Source organism: Muscardinus avellanarius (genome assembly GCF_963383645.1).
Source record: "Muscardinus avellanarius genome assembly, chromosome: 10".
Lineage (NCBI taxonomy): Eukaryota > Metazoa > Chordata > Mammalia > Rodentia > Gliridae > Muscardinus > Muscardinus avellanarius.
Window position 1 is genome coordinate 100,941,790 of NC_137796.1, and position 14,086 is coordinate 100,955,875.

The 14,086-nt window shown below is 52.7% G+C and overlaps 1 protein-coding gene across 1 annotated transcript; it reads left to right on the plus strand.

Annotated features, from left to right (window-relative positions):
* Positions 1 to 1,416: 1,416 nt before the first annotated feature.
* PLA2G10 (phospholipase A2 group X) lies at positions 1,417 to 12,589 on the plus strand (the record flags this gene model as incomplete). Its single annotated transcript, XM_080703945.1, has 7 exons — positions 1,417 to 1,489; positions 1,764 to 1,834; positions 2,003 to 2,185; positions 2,272 to 2,371; positions 4,261 to 4,399; positions 7,465 to 7,571; positions 12,447 to 12,589. 7 exons carry the CDS (start codon positions 1,417 to 1,419, stop codon positions 12,587 to 12,589), a joined length of 816 nt encoding a protein of 271 aa, XP_080560071.1.
* Positions 12,590 to 14,086: the final 1,497 nt, after the last annotated feature.

Sequence of the window (14,086 nt, forward strand, 5' to 3'; positions counted from 1 at the left end):
CTCCTAGCTTCTGATCCTTAGTGTTTTCCTGTAAAATGGGGCAGTGGGGGCCCTGGAGGGAGGGGCGAGGTTGTGATAGGGTCACACACCTATTCTGGTGGTCCCCAAATAGTCAGAGAGGCCGGATGTGACCTTGCACATCATCCCCTTTAGGAGAGAATTTGACCTTGAAAATTGAAGGTGGTGCTCAGGCGTCCACTGCCTCATCACCGTCATCGTCATCATTATTATCATTATTATTTTGGTACTGGGGTAGAACCCAGGAGCATTCTACCACCAAGCTACACCCCCAGCCCTATTTGATTTTTATTTTGAAACAGGGTCTTGTTTAGCTGATGAGAGAAAGACCCACTACTTGCTGAGGCTGTCCCGGAACCTCTCATCCTCCTGTCTCCGCCTCCCGAGTACTGGGATGATACGAATTCACCACCACACCTGGCTCTCCCAGATCATAGAAGAGGCAAAGCCAACAGAAATGGCTGGCTGGTTCCGTCCTGCTGACCTCTGGGTCAGAAAGCCACAGGTAATCGCACATGCCAGCCATTTCTCAGTACAGAGCACCTGTGGTACTCTGTGGGCTCGGGCAGTCTCTGGAGGAGGCTCCTGACCCTGGGTCTGATAAGAACCCTGAGGCAGAAGAATGTGGGTCAATGCCCCCCCACTCCCCAGCCCTAGCTTCTACCAGCCCTCACTGTGTGGCCTGGGGCAGATCTGTGGCTGCCTCAGTTTCCCCACTTTGGTGGTTGGTGCTAGCAGGGAGAATGTAGTGGGGTTTTTTTGGGTTTTTTTTTTTGTTGTTGTTTTTTGGTGGTACTGGGGTTCCTGGAAACCCTTCTACCTCCGGGCTACACTCCCAGACCTATTTTTTATGCTTTTTTAAAATTTGGAAACAGGGTCTCTTAAGCCAGCGCGGCTGGCTTCAAACCTGCGCAATCCTGTCTCGCCTCCCAAGCGCGGGGATTACAAGCGTGCACCACCACGCCCGGCATAGTGTGTTGGTTTTGAGGGATACAGGAACATAAAGTTTCCTACATCTTAAAACTGTTAAGGTCAATCTGTTAAGTCAATTCAGCACTACCCTTCTCCCCCATCCCACTCCTTTTGGGATGCCCAGGTGAGCCACGGAACGGGGCTCAGAGTCAGAGCATCAATGGAGCATCAGCTCGCTCAGTTATGCTGTGGTACCCCGGGGGCCTGACTCTCCCTCCAGGGCCCGGCGCCCCCATCGGCCCCAGGAGGCCATTCCGTAGCCCCGGGCGCCCGCCCCAGCCTGACTCCGCCCGGGCGGGCGCGGGAAGGTGAGCTGGGGCGGGGCCGAGGCGCGGGCGGCTGGTCTTAGGGACTGCACCCGCCCGCCACACTGTCTGTCCTTCACCTGCCACCCTCCCGTGGGTCCGCTACCTCCGAGCGCCGACAATGCTGCTGCTGCTGCTGCTGCCGCCGCCGCTGCTGCTCCTGCTGCTGGGACCTGCACCCAGACCCAGCACGGGTAAGTGCAGAGTCCGCCTCCTCAGCCTCCCTCGGGTCCCAGGAGCCCCGCATCCCCTTCCTCCGTAGGGACTCCAACTGCTCTGCCCCCTCCCAGGTCCCCCAGAAACCCTGCAGCCCCCAGCCCTCTCCTCCGATGTCCATTCCGGCATCATTCCTGGGGACCAAAGAGCCTTGTCCCCTACTTTTTTTTTGTAGGGACTCAAAACTAGCCCTCCTCTTCTCCAGGGGCTCAGCGCCTTTCCCGCATATGCCCCCCACCCCCGCAACCCCAGAGCCCCCATCCCGCATCCTGGGCCAGGATCCTGCGCACCCATCATCTCTCCGCCTGTGTGCAGAGTCTGGGGTCAGACCACCAGGCAGACCCTATGGGGGAGGGAAGAGACCCAGCAGAGGGCTGGCTTGAGGGTAAGCCAAGGGTGTAGGTCCCTTGATGGTTTCCGATTCTAGATGACTCAGATAGGTGTGCTCAGGAGCCCAGCCCCAGCCCCAGCCCACTCACCTGGGCTCACAGGTGCACAGGCCCTCGCCACAGCCCGGCACACGCAACTCGGGGCCTCCGGGGCGCCTTCACAGCACACTGGACCCGCGCACAGAGACCCAGGCCGAAGGATGTCCCATCAGCCCGGAGTTCCCAGAGGAGCCCGCCCGCGGGCAGACAGCGCAAACAGCCCCCGGCCTGACCTGCCGCACCTCTGTTGGCTCAGAGGGAGTGTTTTCTTTGGTTCCAAAAGCAGCCCTGGCCCCCGCCCTGTGCCTGGGACGCCATGGCGCTGTGTCCAGGGCACTGACATGCCAGAGCGGGGTCAGGGCGGGGGGGACGTCTGTGGACAGCCTCAGGATACGCGTGGGGACTGGGACCTGTCGGGGGTGCTCGGGGTGGGTGCAGCCTTGGGGCTGGGTGGATGCTGAGGTCAGGGGACGATCCCAGAAGCCCCCACATGCCAGGCCACCCAGAGATGCCTGTAGGGGACCTGCTCTGAAGCCCCCACGCTGGGGTGAGGCCGATGTGGAGGGAGGTGGTCTGGGAGCTGGGGTGAGAGCGGTGGGAAGGGCTGATCCCCACGAGAACGTGAGGTGCAGTGGGGCCCTTGAGCCTTTTCCAGAGCTCATGGAAGCTGTGGACGATTTGAGACAGATATAGGGGGGCTTCTGGGAGGGTGAGGGCTGGTCATCCAGAGAGGAAGGTAGAGCTTTGATCTCTAGATCCAGTTTTACATTTTTTTGGTTACTTGACACAGCTCTAGCCCCTACACCGATCTGCATTTGTGTGTGTGTGTGTGTGTGTGTGTGTGTGTGTGTGTGTGTGTGTTACTGGGGATTGACCCTACAGGCGTTCTACCTCCAAGCTACACTCCCAGTCCTACTTTTTATTCTTTATTTAGAAACAAGGTCTCACTAAGTTGCCAAGGGCCTCGCTAAGTAGCTGAGGCTGGCCACGAACCCGGATCTTCCTGTCTCATCCTCCCAAATGTTGGGATTACAAGTGTGCGCCACCACGCCGAGCTCTCAATTTTTTATTTTGAAACAGGCTCTCGCTAAGTTGCAGAGGGCCCAGCTAAGTTGCTGAGGCTGGCCTCGCCATCCTCCCAAGCACTGGGATTACAGGTGTATGCCATCGCTGGCTATGGGACTCCATTTCAGAATAAGAAATAAAATAGGGTTGGGGTTGTATATTGGAAGTAGAATGGCCCTGGGTTTAATTCCTAGTACAGAAGAAAGAAAGAAGCCGGGCGTGGTGGCGCACACTTCTAATCCCAGCATTCGGGAGGCGGAGACCAGAGGATCGCGGTTCTCGGACAGCCTCAGCTACTTAGTGAGGCCCTCTGCAACTCAGTGAGACCCTGTTTCAAAATAAAGAATAAAAAATAGGGCTGGGGGTGTAGCTCAGAGGTCGAATGCCCCTGCGTTCAATTCCCAGTACTGCAAAAAAGAAGAGAGAAAGGGGGGGGCAGGCCGAGGGGGCGAGGGGGCTGCTGCCGCTGGGTCCAACAGTGAAAATATGAGCTGCAATGGCCCTGAGGCAGTGTCGGGGAGGAGGGCTCAGGGTCCGGAAAGCCCCAGGGCAGCCATCCTTGGTGACAGAGACACTGTGTAGTGAGCTCGTCTTTGCTGCCTCGTGCCCAGATGAACCTTTGTTGCAGGACCTTCAATTTGACTGTGTCTAGAGTTGAGGAGCCGGGGGTTGGGAAGAGGAAGCCGCCCGTGCAAAGGCCATGTGGTGGGCGCTCTCTCTCCTGCCATGGTCTGTGACTCCTCCATTCAGGGCTGTCTTAAAGATGGCGACTGTCATAGTTAGAGCTTACGCACCAGGCACTTTATTTTTTTATTTTTTATTTTTTATTTTTTTGATGGTACTGGGGTTCCTGGAAACCCTTCTACCTTGGGGCTACACTCCCAGACCTATTTTATACTTTTTATTTGGAAACAAGGGCTCTTGAGCCAGCACGGCTGGCTTCTAACCTGCGCGATCCTCCTGTCCCCGCCCCCCAAGCGCGGGGATGACAAGCGTGCGCCCCCACGCCGGCCTGCACCAGGCACTTTACATGCAGCATCTCAGTTTATTCTGTGAGTCCCAGGCACCTTATTCTCTCCATTTTGCAAATGAGGAAAGCAAGCCCCAGAGAGGTTCCTAATATGTGTAAGGTCACACAGCTAGGGATGGGATCCGATACCAGTCAGGCCACAACATCCAGGCCCTTCTCGGACCAGTGCCTTTCCCTAGACCAGAGAAATCTTGACCCGGAACCTCTCACCTTTGTCCGTCCCTAGCACACGTGTACCGGCGTGGGATCCTGGAGCTGGCGAAGACCGTGGGTTGTGTCGGCACACGAGCCCCCATCGCCTACCTGAACTATGGCTGCTACTGTGGCCTGGGCGGCCATGGCCAGCCCCTGGATGCCATCGACTGGTGAGTCATGCTTGGGCTCAGGCGTGGCAGTGCCCCCTTGGCCCCCCAGTACCAGAATTGAGGAAGATCCCTGCACATGGTACAATCCTGCCAGCAGAGGGCCTCCCGGGTCATGTGCCCAGTGAGGGCTGGTGCCCAGTGAGGGCAGGGCTCAGCTGCCCCTTACTCTGACCATGGGCTCTTATGTGGCCTGAAACTAACATAAAGATAAGCAGGCGGGCTGTAGTGATACGTCCTTGGGAGGATCACAGGTTTGAGGTCAGCCTCAGCAATTTAGTGAGGTCCTTTGGCAACTTTAAGGAGACCCTGTTTCAAATTAAAATAGGGGGCCAGGCGTGGTGGCGCGCGCTTGTAATCCCAGCATTCGGGCGGCTGAGACAGGAGGATCACAGTTCACGGCCAGCTTAAGCTACTTAGTGAGGCCCTTTGCAACTCAGTGAGACCCTGTTTCAAAATAAAGAATAAAATTCAGGGCTGGAAGGTGTAGCTCAGAGGTAGAATGCCTCTGGGTTCAATCCCCAGTGTTGCAAAAAATAAAAATAAAAATAAATAAAAACTAAATAAAATGGGTTGGGGGTATAGCTCACTGGTGGTGCATTTCTGTAATCCCAGTACTTGGGAGGCTGAGACAGGAGGTCTGCAGGTTCGAGGCCAGCACTAGCAACTTCTTGAGACCTTCAGCAACCTAGCAAGTCCCTGTAGGGCTGGGGATATAGCTTGGAGGTAGAATGTCCCTGAGTTGAATCCTCAGTAACACACACACACACACACACACACACACACACACAGAGAGAGAGAGAGAGAGAGAGAGAGAGAGAGAGAGAGAGAGAGAGAGAGAGAGAGAGATAAGCAGACTTATGGGCACCAGGATCTTCTTTGAAGTCTGAGGCTCAGAAAGGTCAAGTTCCTGGTGGGGGCTGCGCAGAGGGAGCGGGCACTGGGATTTGACCCCGGGCAGTCTGGCTGCCTGCGGGCCGGCCTCAGGGGCTGTGGGCTGAGCTCCCCGGTCTCCCTCATTTATCCTCAGGGCTCTGCCTGGACAGGAGCAGGATACTTGGTCCATTTTACAGATGCAAGCCCTGAGGCTCCCAGAGGCACAGCCTAGCCCACCCCGCAGGGCCGGTAGGTGGCGCCCGGCGGCGCCGGCCTCTTCCTTGGTTGGAGGCTGTGGCTGTGGCCTAGAGGCCTCGGCTTGGCCTCCGGGAGCCCCGACGCCCCGTCCCGTGGGCTGGCCGGCCCTGCGCAGCTTTCCTGCAGCCCGGCTCCAGCTGCCGTCCGCGCGGGCCTCCTGCGCCCCCAGCTCGTCCTGCACTCCCGCGTTCTCGCAGCCTGTGTCCCCCGGTGTCTGTCCCCCCCCAGCTGGGGCTGCAGGTGGGGACACAGGGCATGTCCCACGTGGCGTGAAGGCTCGCCTGTGTGCTCCGCAGGAAACAGTGTGTGTGTGTGTGTGTGTGTGTGTGTGTGTGTGTGTGTATTAAGGATCAAACTCAAGGACATTCTACCTCCGACCTGCACCTCCAGCCCAATTTGATTTGATGTTTTATTTTGAAACAGAGTCTTGCTAGGTTGATGAGAGGCTCACTAGGCGTCCCCGAACCTGCGAGCCTCCTATCTCAGCCTCCCAGGGCCTGGGACTACAGGCCCGTGCCCAGCAGGAATGTTGATTTCAGTCTTGATGTGTGACGGGCCAAGGCTGGGCTCTGGGGACGCTCTGGGGCACTGGACAGTGGACATCGCCCTCTCCGAGCTCTGGTCATTCAAGGGCAGCTGCTGTTGCTGTTAATGGTGGTTTTTTTTTGTTTTTTGTTTTTTTTTTTTTGGTGGTACTGGGGGTGGAACCCAGAGGCTTTCCTTCTCCGGGCTATACTCCCAGACCTTTTTTTATATTTTATTTGGAAACAGGGTCTCACTATGTTGCCGAGAGCCTCACTAAGTAGCTGAGGCTGGCTTCGAACCTGTGCGATCCTCCTGTCTCCGCCTCCCAGGCGGGGATGACAAGGGTGCGCCCACGCCTGGCTTGGTGCTTTGGTTCCTTACAAACTTGTCCTCAGCCGGGCGTGGTGGCGCCGCTTGTCATCCCCGCCTGGGAGGCGGAGACAAGATTCGAAGCCAGCAGTGCTGGCTTAAGAGACCCTGATTCCAAATAAAAATATAAAAAAATAGGTCTGGGAGTGTAGCCCCAAGGTAGAAGAGCTCCCAGGAACCCCAGTACCACCAACAAACAAACAAACAAACAAACAAACAAACAAACAAACCTGTCCTCAAGGGAAGGGTCCGGAGACTGGTGAGAGAGGCGGCGGTGGGGCTGGTGCTTGGGCACCTAAGGGACAGGAGGGGCTCACTGCTGTGCCTGGCAGAGGACACTAGAGGGACGAGGTCTGCTGGGACATGGTGGCACAAGCCTGTACTCCCAGTATTTGGGAGACTCAGACAGGAGCACTGCAGGTTCGAGGCCAACCTCAGCAATTGTATTTGTTCATTCATTCATTCATTCATTCATTCATTCATTCATTTAGTGGTTCTGGGGATTGAATCCAGAGGCATTCTACCCCAGCCCTATTTTTTATTTAATTAAATCAATTATTTTTTGCGGTACTGGAAGTAAAACCCAGGGGCATTCTACCTCCGAGTTACACCCCCAGCCCTATTTTTATCCTTTATTTGTTTATTTATTTTAGTCTTTTTTATTTTTGAAACCGGGTCTCACTGAGTTGCAGAGGGCCTCACTAAGTAGCTGGGGTGTCCGCCAACCGCGATCCTCTGGTCTCAGCCTCCCGAAAGCTGGGATTACACGCATGCGCCACCACGCCCGGCTTCACCTCAGCCAATTAGAGACCCTCAGAGACTTAGCGAGACCTTGTTTCAAAATAAAATAAAATAAGGGTGGGAGTGTAGCTCAGAGTTAGACTGCTGCAATCTCTAGAGCTACCCCCCACCCCAAAACAATCCACCCTGGACGAGGCTAGGAGGGGGCCGGCCAGGCTCCTCCAGCGGCTGGGACCCGTGGGCGCTGGCCGGGAGAGCTGCCTGTCCTCACCGCCCGCCGGCCACGTCTCATCCCCCAGGTGCTGTCGCCGCCACGACTGCTGCTACACCCTGGCGGAGGAGGCCGGCTGCAGCCCCAAGATTGACCGCTACCCCTGGCAGTGCGTCAACCAGACCGTGGTGTGCGGTGAGGCCCCAGCCCCACGCCCCTCCCCGCTCCCCTGGGTGTCGGGCAAGGGCCGGGGGAGCCCTGCGCACTGTTTCCAGCTGCTACAGACCACCACTTGGGTTTATCCAAGAGAAGTGACCTTTCACACTGAGCCTTTGACACACAGACACACACACACACACACACACCTCTATTTCTTCAGTGTCTGGGGGAAAAAAAGAAAAAAATACCAAGATGACACCAGGTATTAACAACCTAAAAGTTCAACAGTGGGCTGGTTAAATAAACCCATGATGTGTCCTCACTGTGGAATACTCTACAGCCCAGATAAAAGAGAGCCAAAAGCTGACATGGAAAGATGTGAAATGGAAAACACTAGAATGACTCCCCAAGTACAGCATAATTTGTGTTTAAAAAGAGGAAGAGCTGGGCGTGGTGGCGGATGCTTGTAATTCCAGTACTTGGGAGGCTGAGACAGGAGGGTCCACAGGTTCATGGCCAGCCTCAGCAATCTGTGAGGCCCTCCACAATTTAGTGAGACCCTGTTTCAAAATTAAGAATAAAATAGGGCTGGAGATGTAGCTAGGAGGTAGACTGCCCCTGGGTTCCATCCCCAGTACAGAAAGAGAGAGAGAGAGAGAGAGAGAGAGAGAGAGAGAGAGGAGAAGAGAGAGGGGGAGGGGAGAAGAGAAGAGAAGAGAGAGGGGGAGGGGAGAGGGGAGAGGGGGCCGAGGCAGAAAGGGCACAGGGCGTGGTCGCACATGCTTGTAATCCCAGTATGTGAGAGGCTGAGACAGGAGGATCTCAGATTCATGACCAGCCTCAGATACTTAGTGAGGCCCTCCACAAGTTAGTGAGACTGTTTCAAAAACAAAGAATTAAAAATAGGGCTGTGGGTATAACTCAGAGGCAGAATGCCCGTGGGTTCAATCCCCAATATCACAGAGAGAGAGAGAGAGAGAGAGAGAGAGAGAGAGAGAGAGAGAGAGAGAGAGAGAGAGAGAGAGGAGGAGAGAGGAGAGAGGAGAGGATGAGCCAGCTGTGTTGGTAGATATCTGTAATGCCAGTATTTAGGAGGCCGAGGCAGGAGGATTGTAGGTTTGAGGACAGCCTCAGTAAGTAATGAGACTCTCATCAACCTAGTGAGACCCTATTTCAAAATAAAAATTGGGCTGGGGGTGTATCTTGGAGGTAGAATGTCCCTGGGTTCCACCCCCAGCACCACAAAATAAATAGAAAAAAAGGGAGAGAGGGAGGGAGGGAGGGAGGGAAGAGAGAGAAGAGATCTGGGCGTCGTGGCACACACCTGCAATCCCAGTACATGGGAGACTGAGACAGGAGGTCCACAGGTTCAAAGACAGGCTTGGTAATTTAGTAAGCCTCTCAGCAAGTCCTGTTTCAAAACAAAATCCGAAAAGGGCTGGAGATGTAGCTCAGAGGTAGAGTGCCCTGGGTTCCGTCTCTAGTACCGCACCACAAACACACACACAAAGTATTTCTTTACCTGTTTTCAATTATGTGGGCTATATACTAGGACTAGAATTGCTGTCATTTGGTAATCCTGTATTTCACTTTTTTTTTTCAGTACTAGGGATGGAACCCAGGGGCTTTCTACATTCGAGCTCCACCCCCAGCCCTATTTTTTATTCTTTATTTTGATACAGGGTCTCACTGAGTTGCAAAGGACCTCACTAAGTAGCTGAGGCTGTCTGCAAACTGTGATCCTCCTGTCTCAGCCTCCCAAGTACTGGGATTACAAGCCTGCGCCATCATGCCCAGCTTCTGGGCTCAATTGTCAATCACTCACACACACACACACACACACACACACACACACACACACACACAATATCAGTTTTTAGGACCAGCCATACCCCAGGCATCATCCTACCCAGACCTGTCATTTATACCCGGGTAAACTGAGGCCTGGAGAGAAGTGATTTTCCTTAAACTGCCCTCGACCCGCATGGGCAGAAAGGGTATGAAATGAAGATGGAGGGGAAAATCTGTTGAAGAGATTCCAGCTGAGCGTGGTTGATGCACATCTGTAATCCCAGCACCTGGGAGGCTGAGACTGGAGGATTGCGGGTTCGAGGACAGCCTCAGCAAGTAGGGAGGCTCTCAGCAAACCTAGTGAGACTGTTTCAAAAACAAAAATAAAAAGGGCTGGGTGTAGCGTGGCGGTAGAATGTTCCTGTGTTTAATTTCTGGTAACATACACACACATACACCTTTCCCTTGACCCTCCCTTCAATTTTTATCGTCTGCTTGTGCCTACCCATGTGCAAAATGATGTTTATGAAATATTTATTGGTGTTTGCTGGAGGAACCCATACTTGCTTACAGGACTGTCTTCTCTGAACTAAACGAAAAGAATCAAAGTATCTATTATGCATTTTTTGCTAAAAATAGTCTCTTATGCTGGAGGTATTCTGAACATAGTTGTTTAATTACAGGTTTGGTCCATTTTTCCATTTATGGTCCTGACAAATATATTTAAAAAAAATGTTAAACCTATAATAATATTTACTAGCAGCTTTAATTTTAAACCCCAGTGGTAGGAGTTATTTCTCCTTTTACATTGGTATTCTTCTTGGGCTGCGTGCTTCCTTCGGATTCCTGAGGCCAGGCAGCAGTTGGCCCACGTTTTGCTTTTGAGAGCATCTTTCTTGCTCAGGGAGAAGCTGAGCCGCTCAGGTGCTTGGTCAGGAGATCCTGGGCTGGAATCCGGGTCCACCCCTTCCCCGCTGTGACCCTGGGGGATTCCTGACTCCCCCGAGTCTCCCTTTTCTCCTTTGTAAAATGGGGACAGCTGCCCGGCGTGGTGGTGCACACTTGTAACGCCAGCGTTCGGGAGGCTGAGACAGGAGGATGGGGGTTCGCGGCCAGCTACTTAGTGAGGCCCTCCACAACTTAGTGAGACCCTGTTTCAAAAAAAAAAAAAAAGGGCCGGGCGTGGTGGCGCACGCTTGTAATCCCCGCGCTTGGGAGGCAGAGACAGGAGGATCGCGCAGGTTCGAAGCCAGCCGCGCTGGCTTAGGAGACCCTGTTTCCAAAAATAAAATAGGTCTGGGAGTGTAGCCTGGAGATAGATGGGCTTCCAGGAACCCCAGTACCACCAAAAAAAAAAAAAAGGGCTGGGGTGTAGCTCAGAGGTAGAATGCCCCTGGGTTCAATCTCCAGCACCACCAAAAAAAAAAAAAAAAAGGGGGGGGGGATCGCAAAACACAGTCACTGGGTTTATGTGAGTATTGGAAATTATGTGTGCTTTTGAGATATTTTCCAATAAATACTGTGAAGAATCTTCTCTGTGCCAGGCTCCATGATAGGGGAGTGTGTGTTACCAGGGATTGAACCCAGAGGATTCTAGGCATCTACCTCTGAGTTATGCTCCCAGCCCTTTTTATTTATTTTTGTTTTGAAACCAGATCTCACTACATTGCTGAGACTCTTATTAAATGCTGAGGCTGGTCTTGAACCTGTGATCCTTCTGTCTGAGCCTCCCAAGTGCTGGGATTAGAGGAGTGCGCCACCATGCCTGGCTCCATTCTAGGTTTTGGACAAGACAGAGCCACAGAACCCTGGACCCTAAGAGGAGACAGATGGGTGGGGACCTGCTCAGTGGCCGCGCACTTGCCTCGGATCGTGTGCAAGACCCAGGGTTTGATCCCCAGCACTGAAAAGTAATAATAATAATAATAATAATAATAATAATAAATATAACAACAACAACAATAATAAGTAAAAGCCAAGTACTATTATTTATTTAACCAATTAATTAAAATTTTTTGGTGCTGGGAATTAAATCCAGTGGCATCCTACCTTCGGGGTACACCCCAGCCCTACTTTATTTTTATTTTGAAACAGGGTCTCACTAAGTAGCAGAGGCTGGTCCTGAACCTGTGATCCTCCTGTCTCAGCCTCCCAAGTGCTGGGATTACAAGAGTGGACCACCACACCTGGCTGCTAGTGCTCCTGTTTATTTTTTTTACTTTTGTAGTGCTGGGGATTGAAACCAGAGGCAATCTGTCTCCGAGTTACACCCCCAGCCCTATTTTACAGGGTCCCGCTAGGCTGATGAGTCTGGCTACTTGCTGAGGCTGTCCTCAAACCTGCGATCGTGCGCCACCATGCCCGGATTTTATTCTTTAGTTTGAAACAGGGTCTCATTTAGTTGCGGAGGGCCTCGCTAAGTAGCTGAGGCTGTCCACAAACCGTGATCCTCCAGTCTCAGCCTCCCGAATGCGGGGATTACAAGTGTGCGCCGCCACGCCCGGTTTCAAGCTCCTGTTTTAAATGAGGACTTGTCACTGGGCGTGGTGGCGCACGCTTGTAATCCCCGCGCTCGGGAGGCAGAGACAGGAGGATCGCGCAGGTTCGAAGCCAGCCGCGCGCGCTGGCTTAGGAGACCCTGTTTCCAAATAAAAATGTAAAAATAGGTCTGGGAGTGTAGCCCGGAGGTAGAAGGGCTTCCAGGAACCCCAGCACCACAAAAAAAAAAAAAGAGGACTTGTACTCAGGAAGTTTAGGCAAAGTCAGTGTTAGGAGCAGCCGAGTGGGCGTTGCAAACCCAGGCCCAGATGGTTGCCACGCAACGACTCTATTATATAAATGGACCTCCAGTTGAACAGTAAAATAATATTGACACAGAACACGAGCCGAAGCTGTACGGACTTTGGACTCTCCATTTAAATCTTCAAGTTTTTTTTTTTTGGTAAAAGGGGGCCGAAGTCCCCTGCTTCCTGAGGGGCTGTGCCGATGGAGAGGGTTAGATGCCAAGGGTAGACGTTCAGTTCCTGACCTGTTGGCTCCAGCGTGTCTGCTCCCCCTGCTGTGTTTATCTCTGAGGCTCTGTAGCGTGCCCTCTACGCTCAGTTTCCCCATTTCTTCCAGGACCAGCAGAAAATGAGTGCCAGAAGCTGCTGTGCAGATGTGACCAAGAGATCGCCAGCTGTCTAGCCCGGACTGAGTATTCCTTAAGGCACCTCTTCTACCCCCAGTTTTTGTGTGACTGGGACTCACCCAAGTGTGACTGACGGGCCTGACTTGAAGTGTTCGTTTACACATGGAAATAAAAGTCTTTTTCACTGATGAATGCAGCTTTCAGCTCCTTCCTTCTTTCCTTCCTTCCTTCCTTCCTTCCTCCCTTTCGTGGGTCTGGGGATGAAATCCAGGGGCATCTGACCTCTGAGCTATACCTCCTGCCCTATTTTTTATTCTTTATTTTGAAACAGGGTCTCACTAAGTTGCGGAGGGCCTCGCAAGGTAGCTGAGGCTGAGAACCGCGATCCTCCGGTCTCAGCCTCCCGGATGCTGGGATGACAAGTGTGTGCCACCACGCCCGGCTCAGCTTTCAGTTTTCTGCAGGAGGTTAACTCAACCTAAATGATAAAGCTGCAAACCTTGTTTGCTTTCTCTATCTATCCCCGAATTCAGGGGCACTCTGCCTCTGAGCTACATCTCCAGCCCTATTTTTGTTCTTTTTATTTTGAAATGGGGTCTCGCTAAGTTACCACACACTGCTGGCCTGGGATCTGCGATCCTCCTGTCTCAGTCTCCCCAGTGCTGGGATTACAGGCTTGTGCCATCATGCCCAGCCGGGCTTTGTCCTCTAACCTGCTGCAGACAGCTACTCTTCAAATATGAACCAACCATTGCTGCATGCTTGGCTGTTGTAGACCCTGGGTTATGGCAATGATCAAGATGGCCACAGGATGTCCACCCTTGTGAAGCCCAAGTCTAATAGCTGTCATCTTAACAGAGAGTATTCCTAGCCAGGCATGGTGGTGCATGCCTGTAATACTAGTTGGGAGGCTGAGATGAGGAGAATGACAGGTTCAAAGCCAGCCTCAGCAACTTAGGCTGTCAGCAACTTAGCGAGACTTTGTTTTAAAATAAAAATAAAAAAGTGCTGGGGGTGCGGCTTGGAGGAAGAACACCCTTGGGTTCCATCCCCAGTATAACAAAAAATAAAATACTTCTTTTAAAAAATTTTTTTGGTAAGCAGGGTGTGGTGGTACACACTTATAATCCCAGTACTTGACAAGCCGGGCATGGTGGTGCACCCTTGTAATCCCAGCATTTGGGAGGCTGAGACAGGGGAATCGCAGTTCGTGGTCAACCTCAGTTACTTAGTGAGACTTCTACAACTCGGTGACACCGTGTATCAAAAAATAAATAAATAAATAAAAATAGGTCTGGGGTGTAGCTTGGAGGTAGAATGCCCCTGGGTCCCATCCCAGTACTGCAAAAAACAAAAACAAATAATCCCAGTACTTGGGAGGCTGAGACGGTAGGATCACAGATTCATACCCAATCTCAGATACTTAGTGAGGCCCTCTACAACTTGGTGAGACCTTGTTTCAAACTAAAAAAATAAAATAGGGGCTGGGAGAGTAGCTCTAAGGGAGAATGCCCCTGAACTGAATTCACAGAACCACAGACATACACAAAAAAAGGGTTACCGCTTGAAATCCCAGTACTTGGGAGGCTGAGACAGGAGCACCGCAGGTTCGTGGCCAGCCTCACAAACT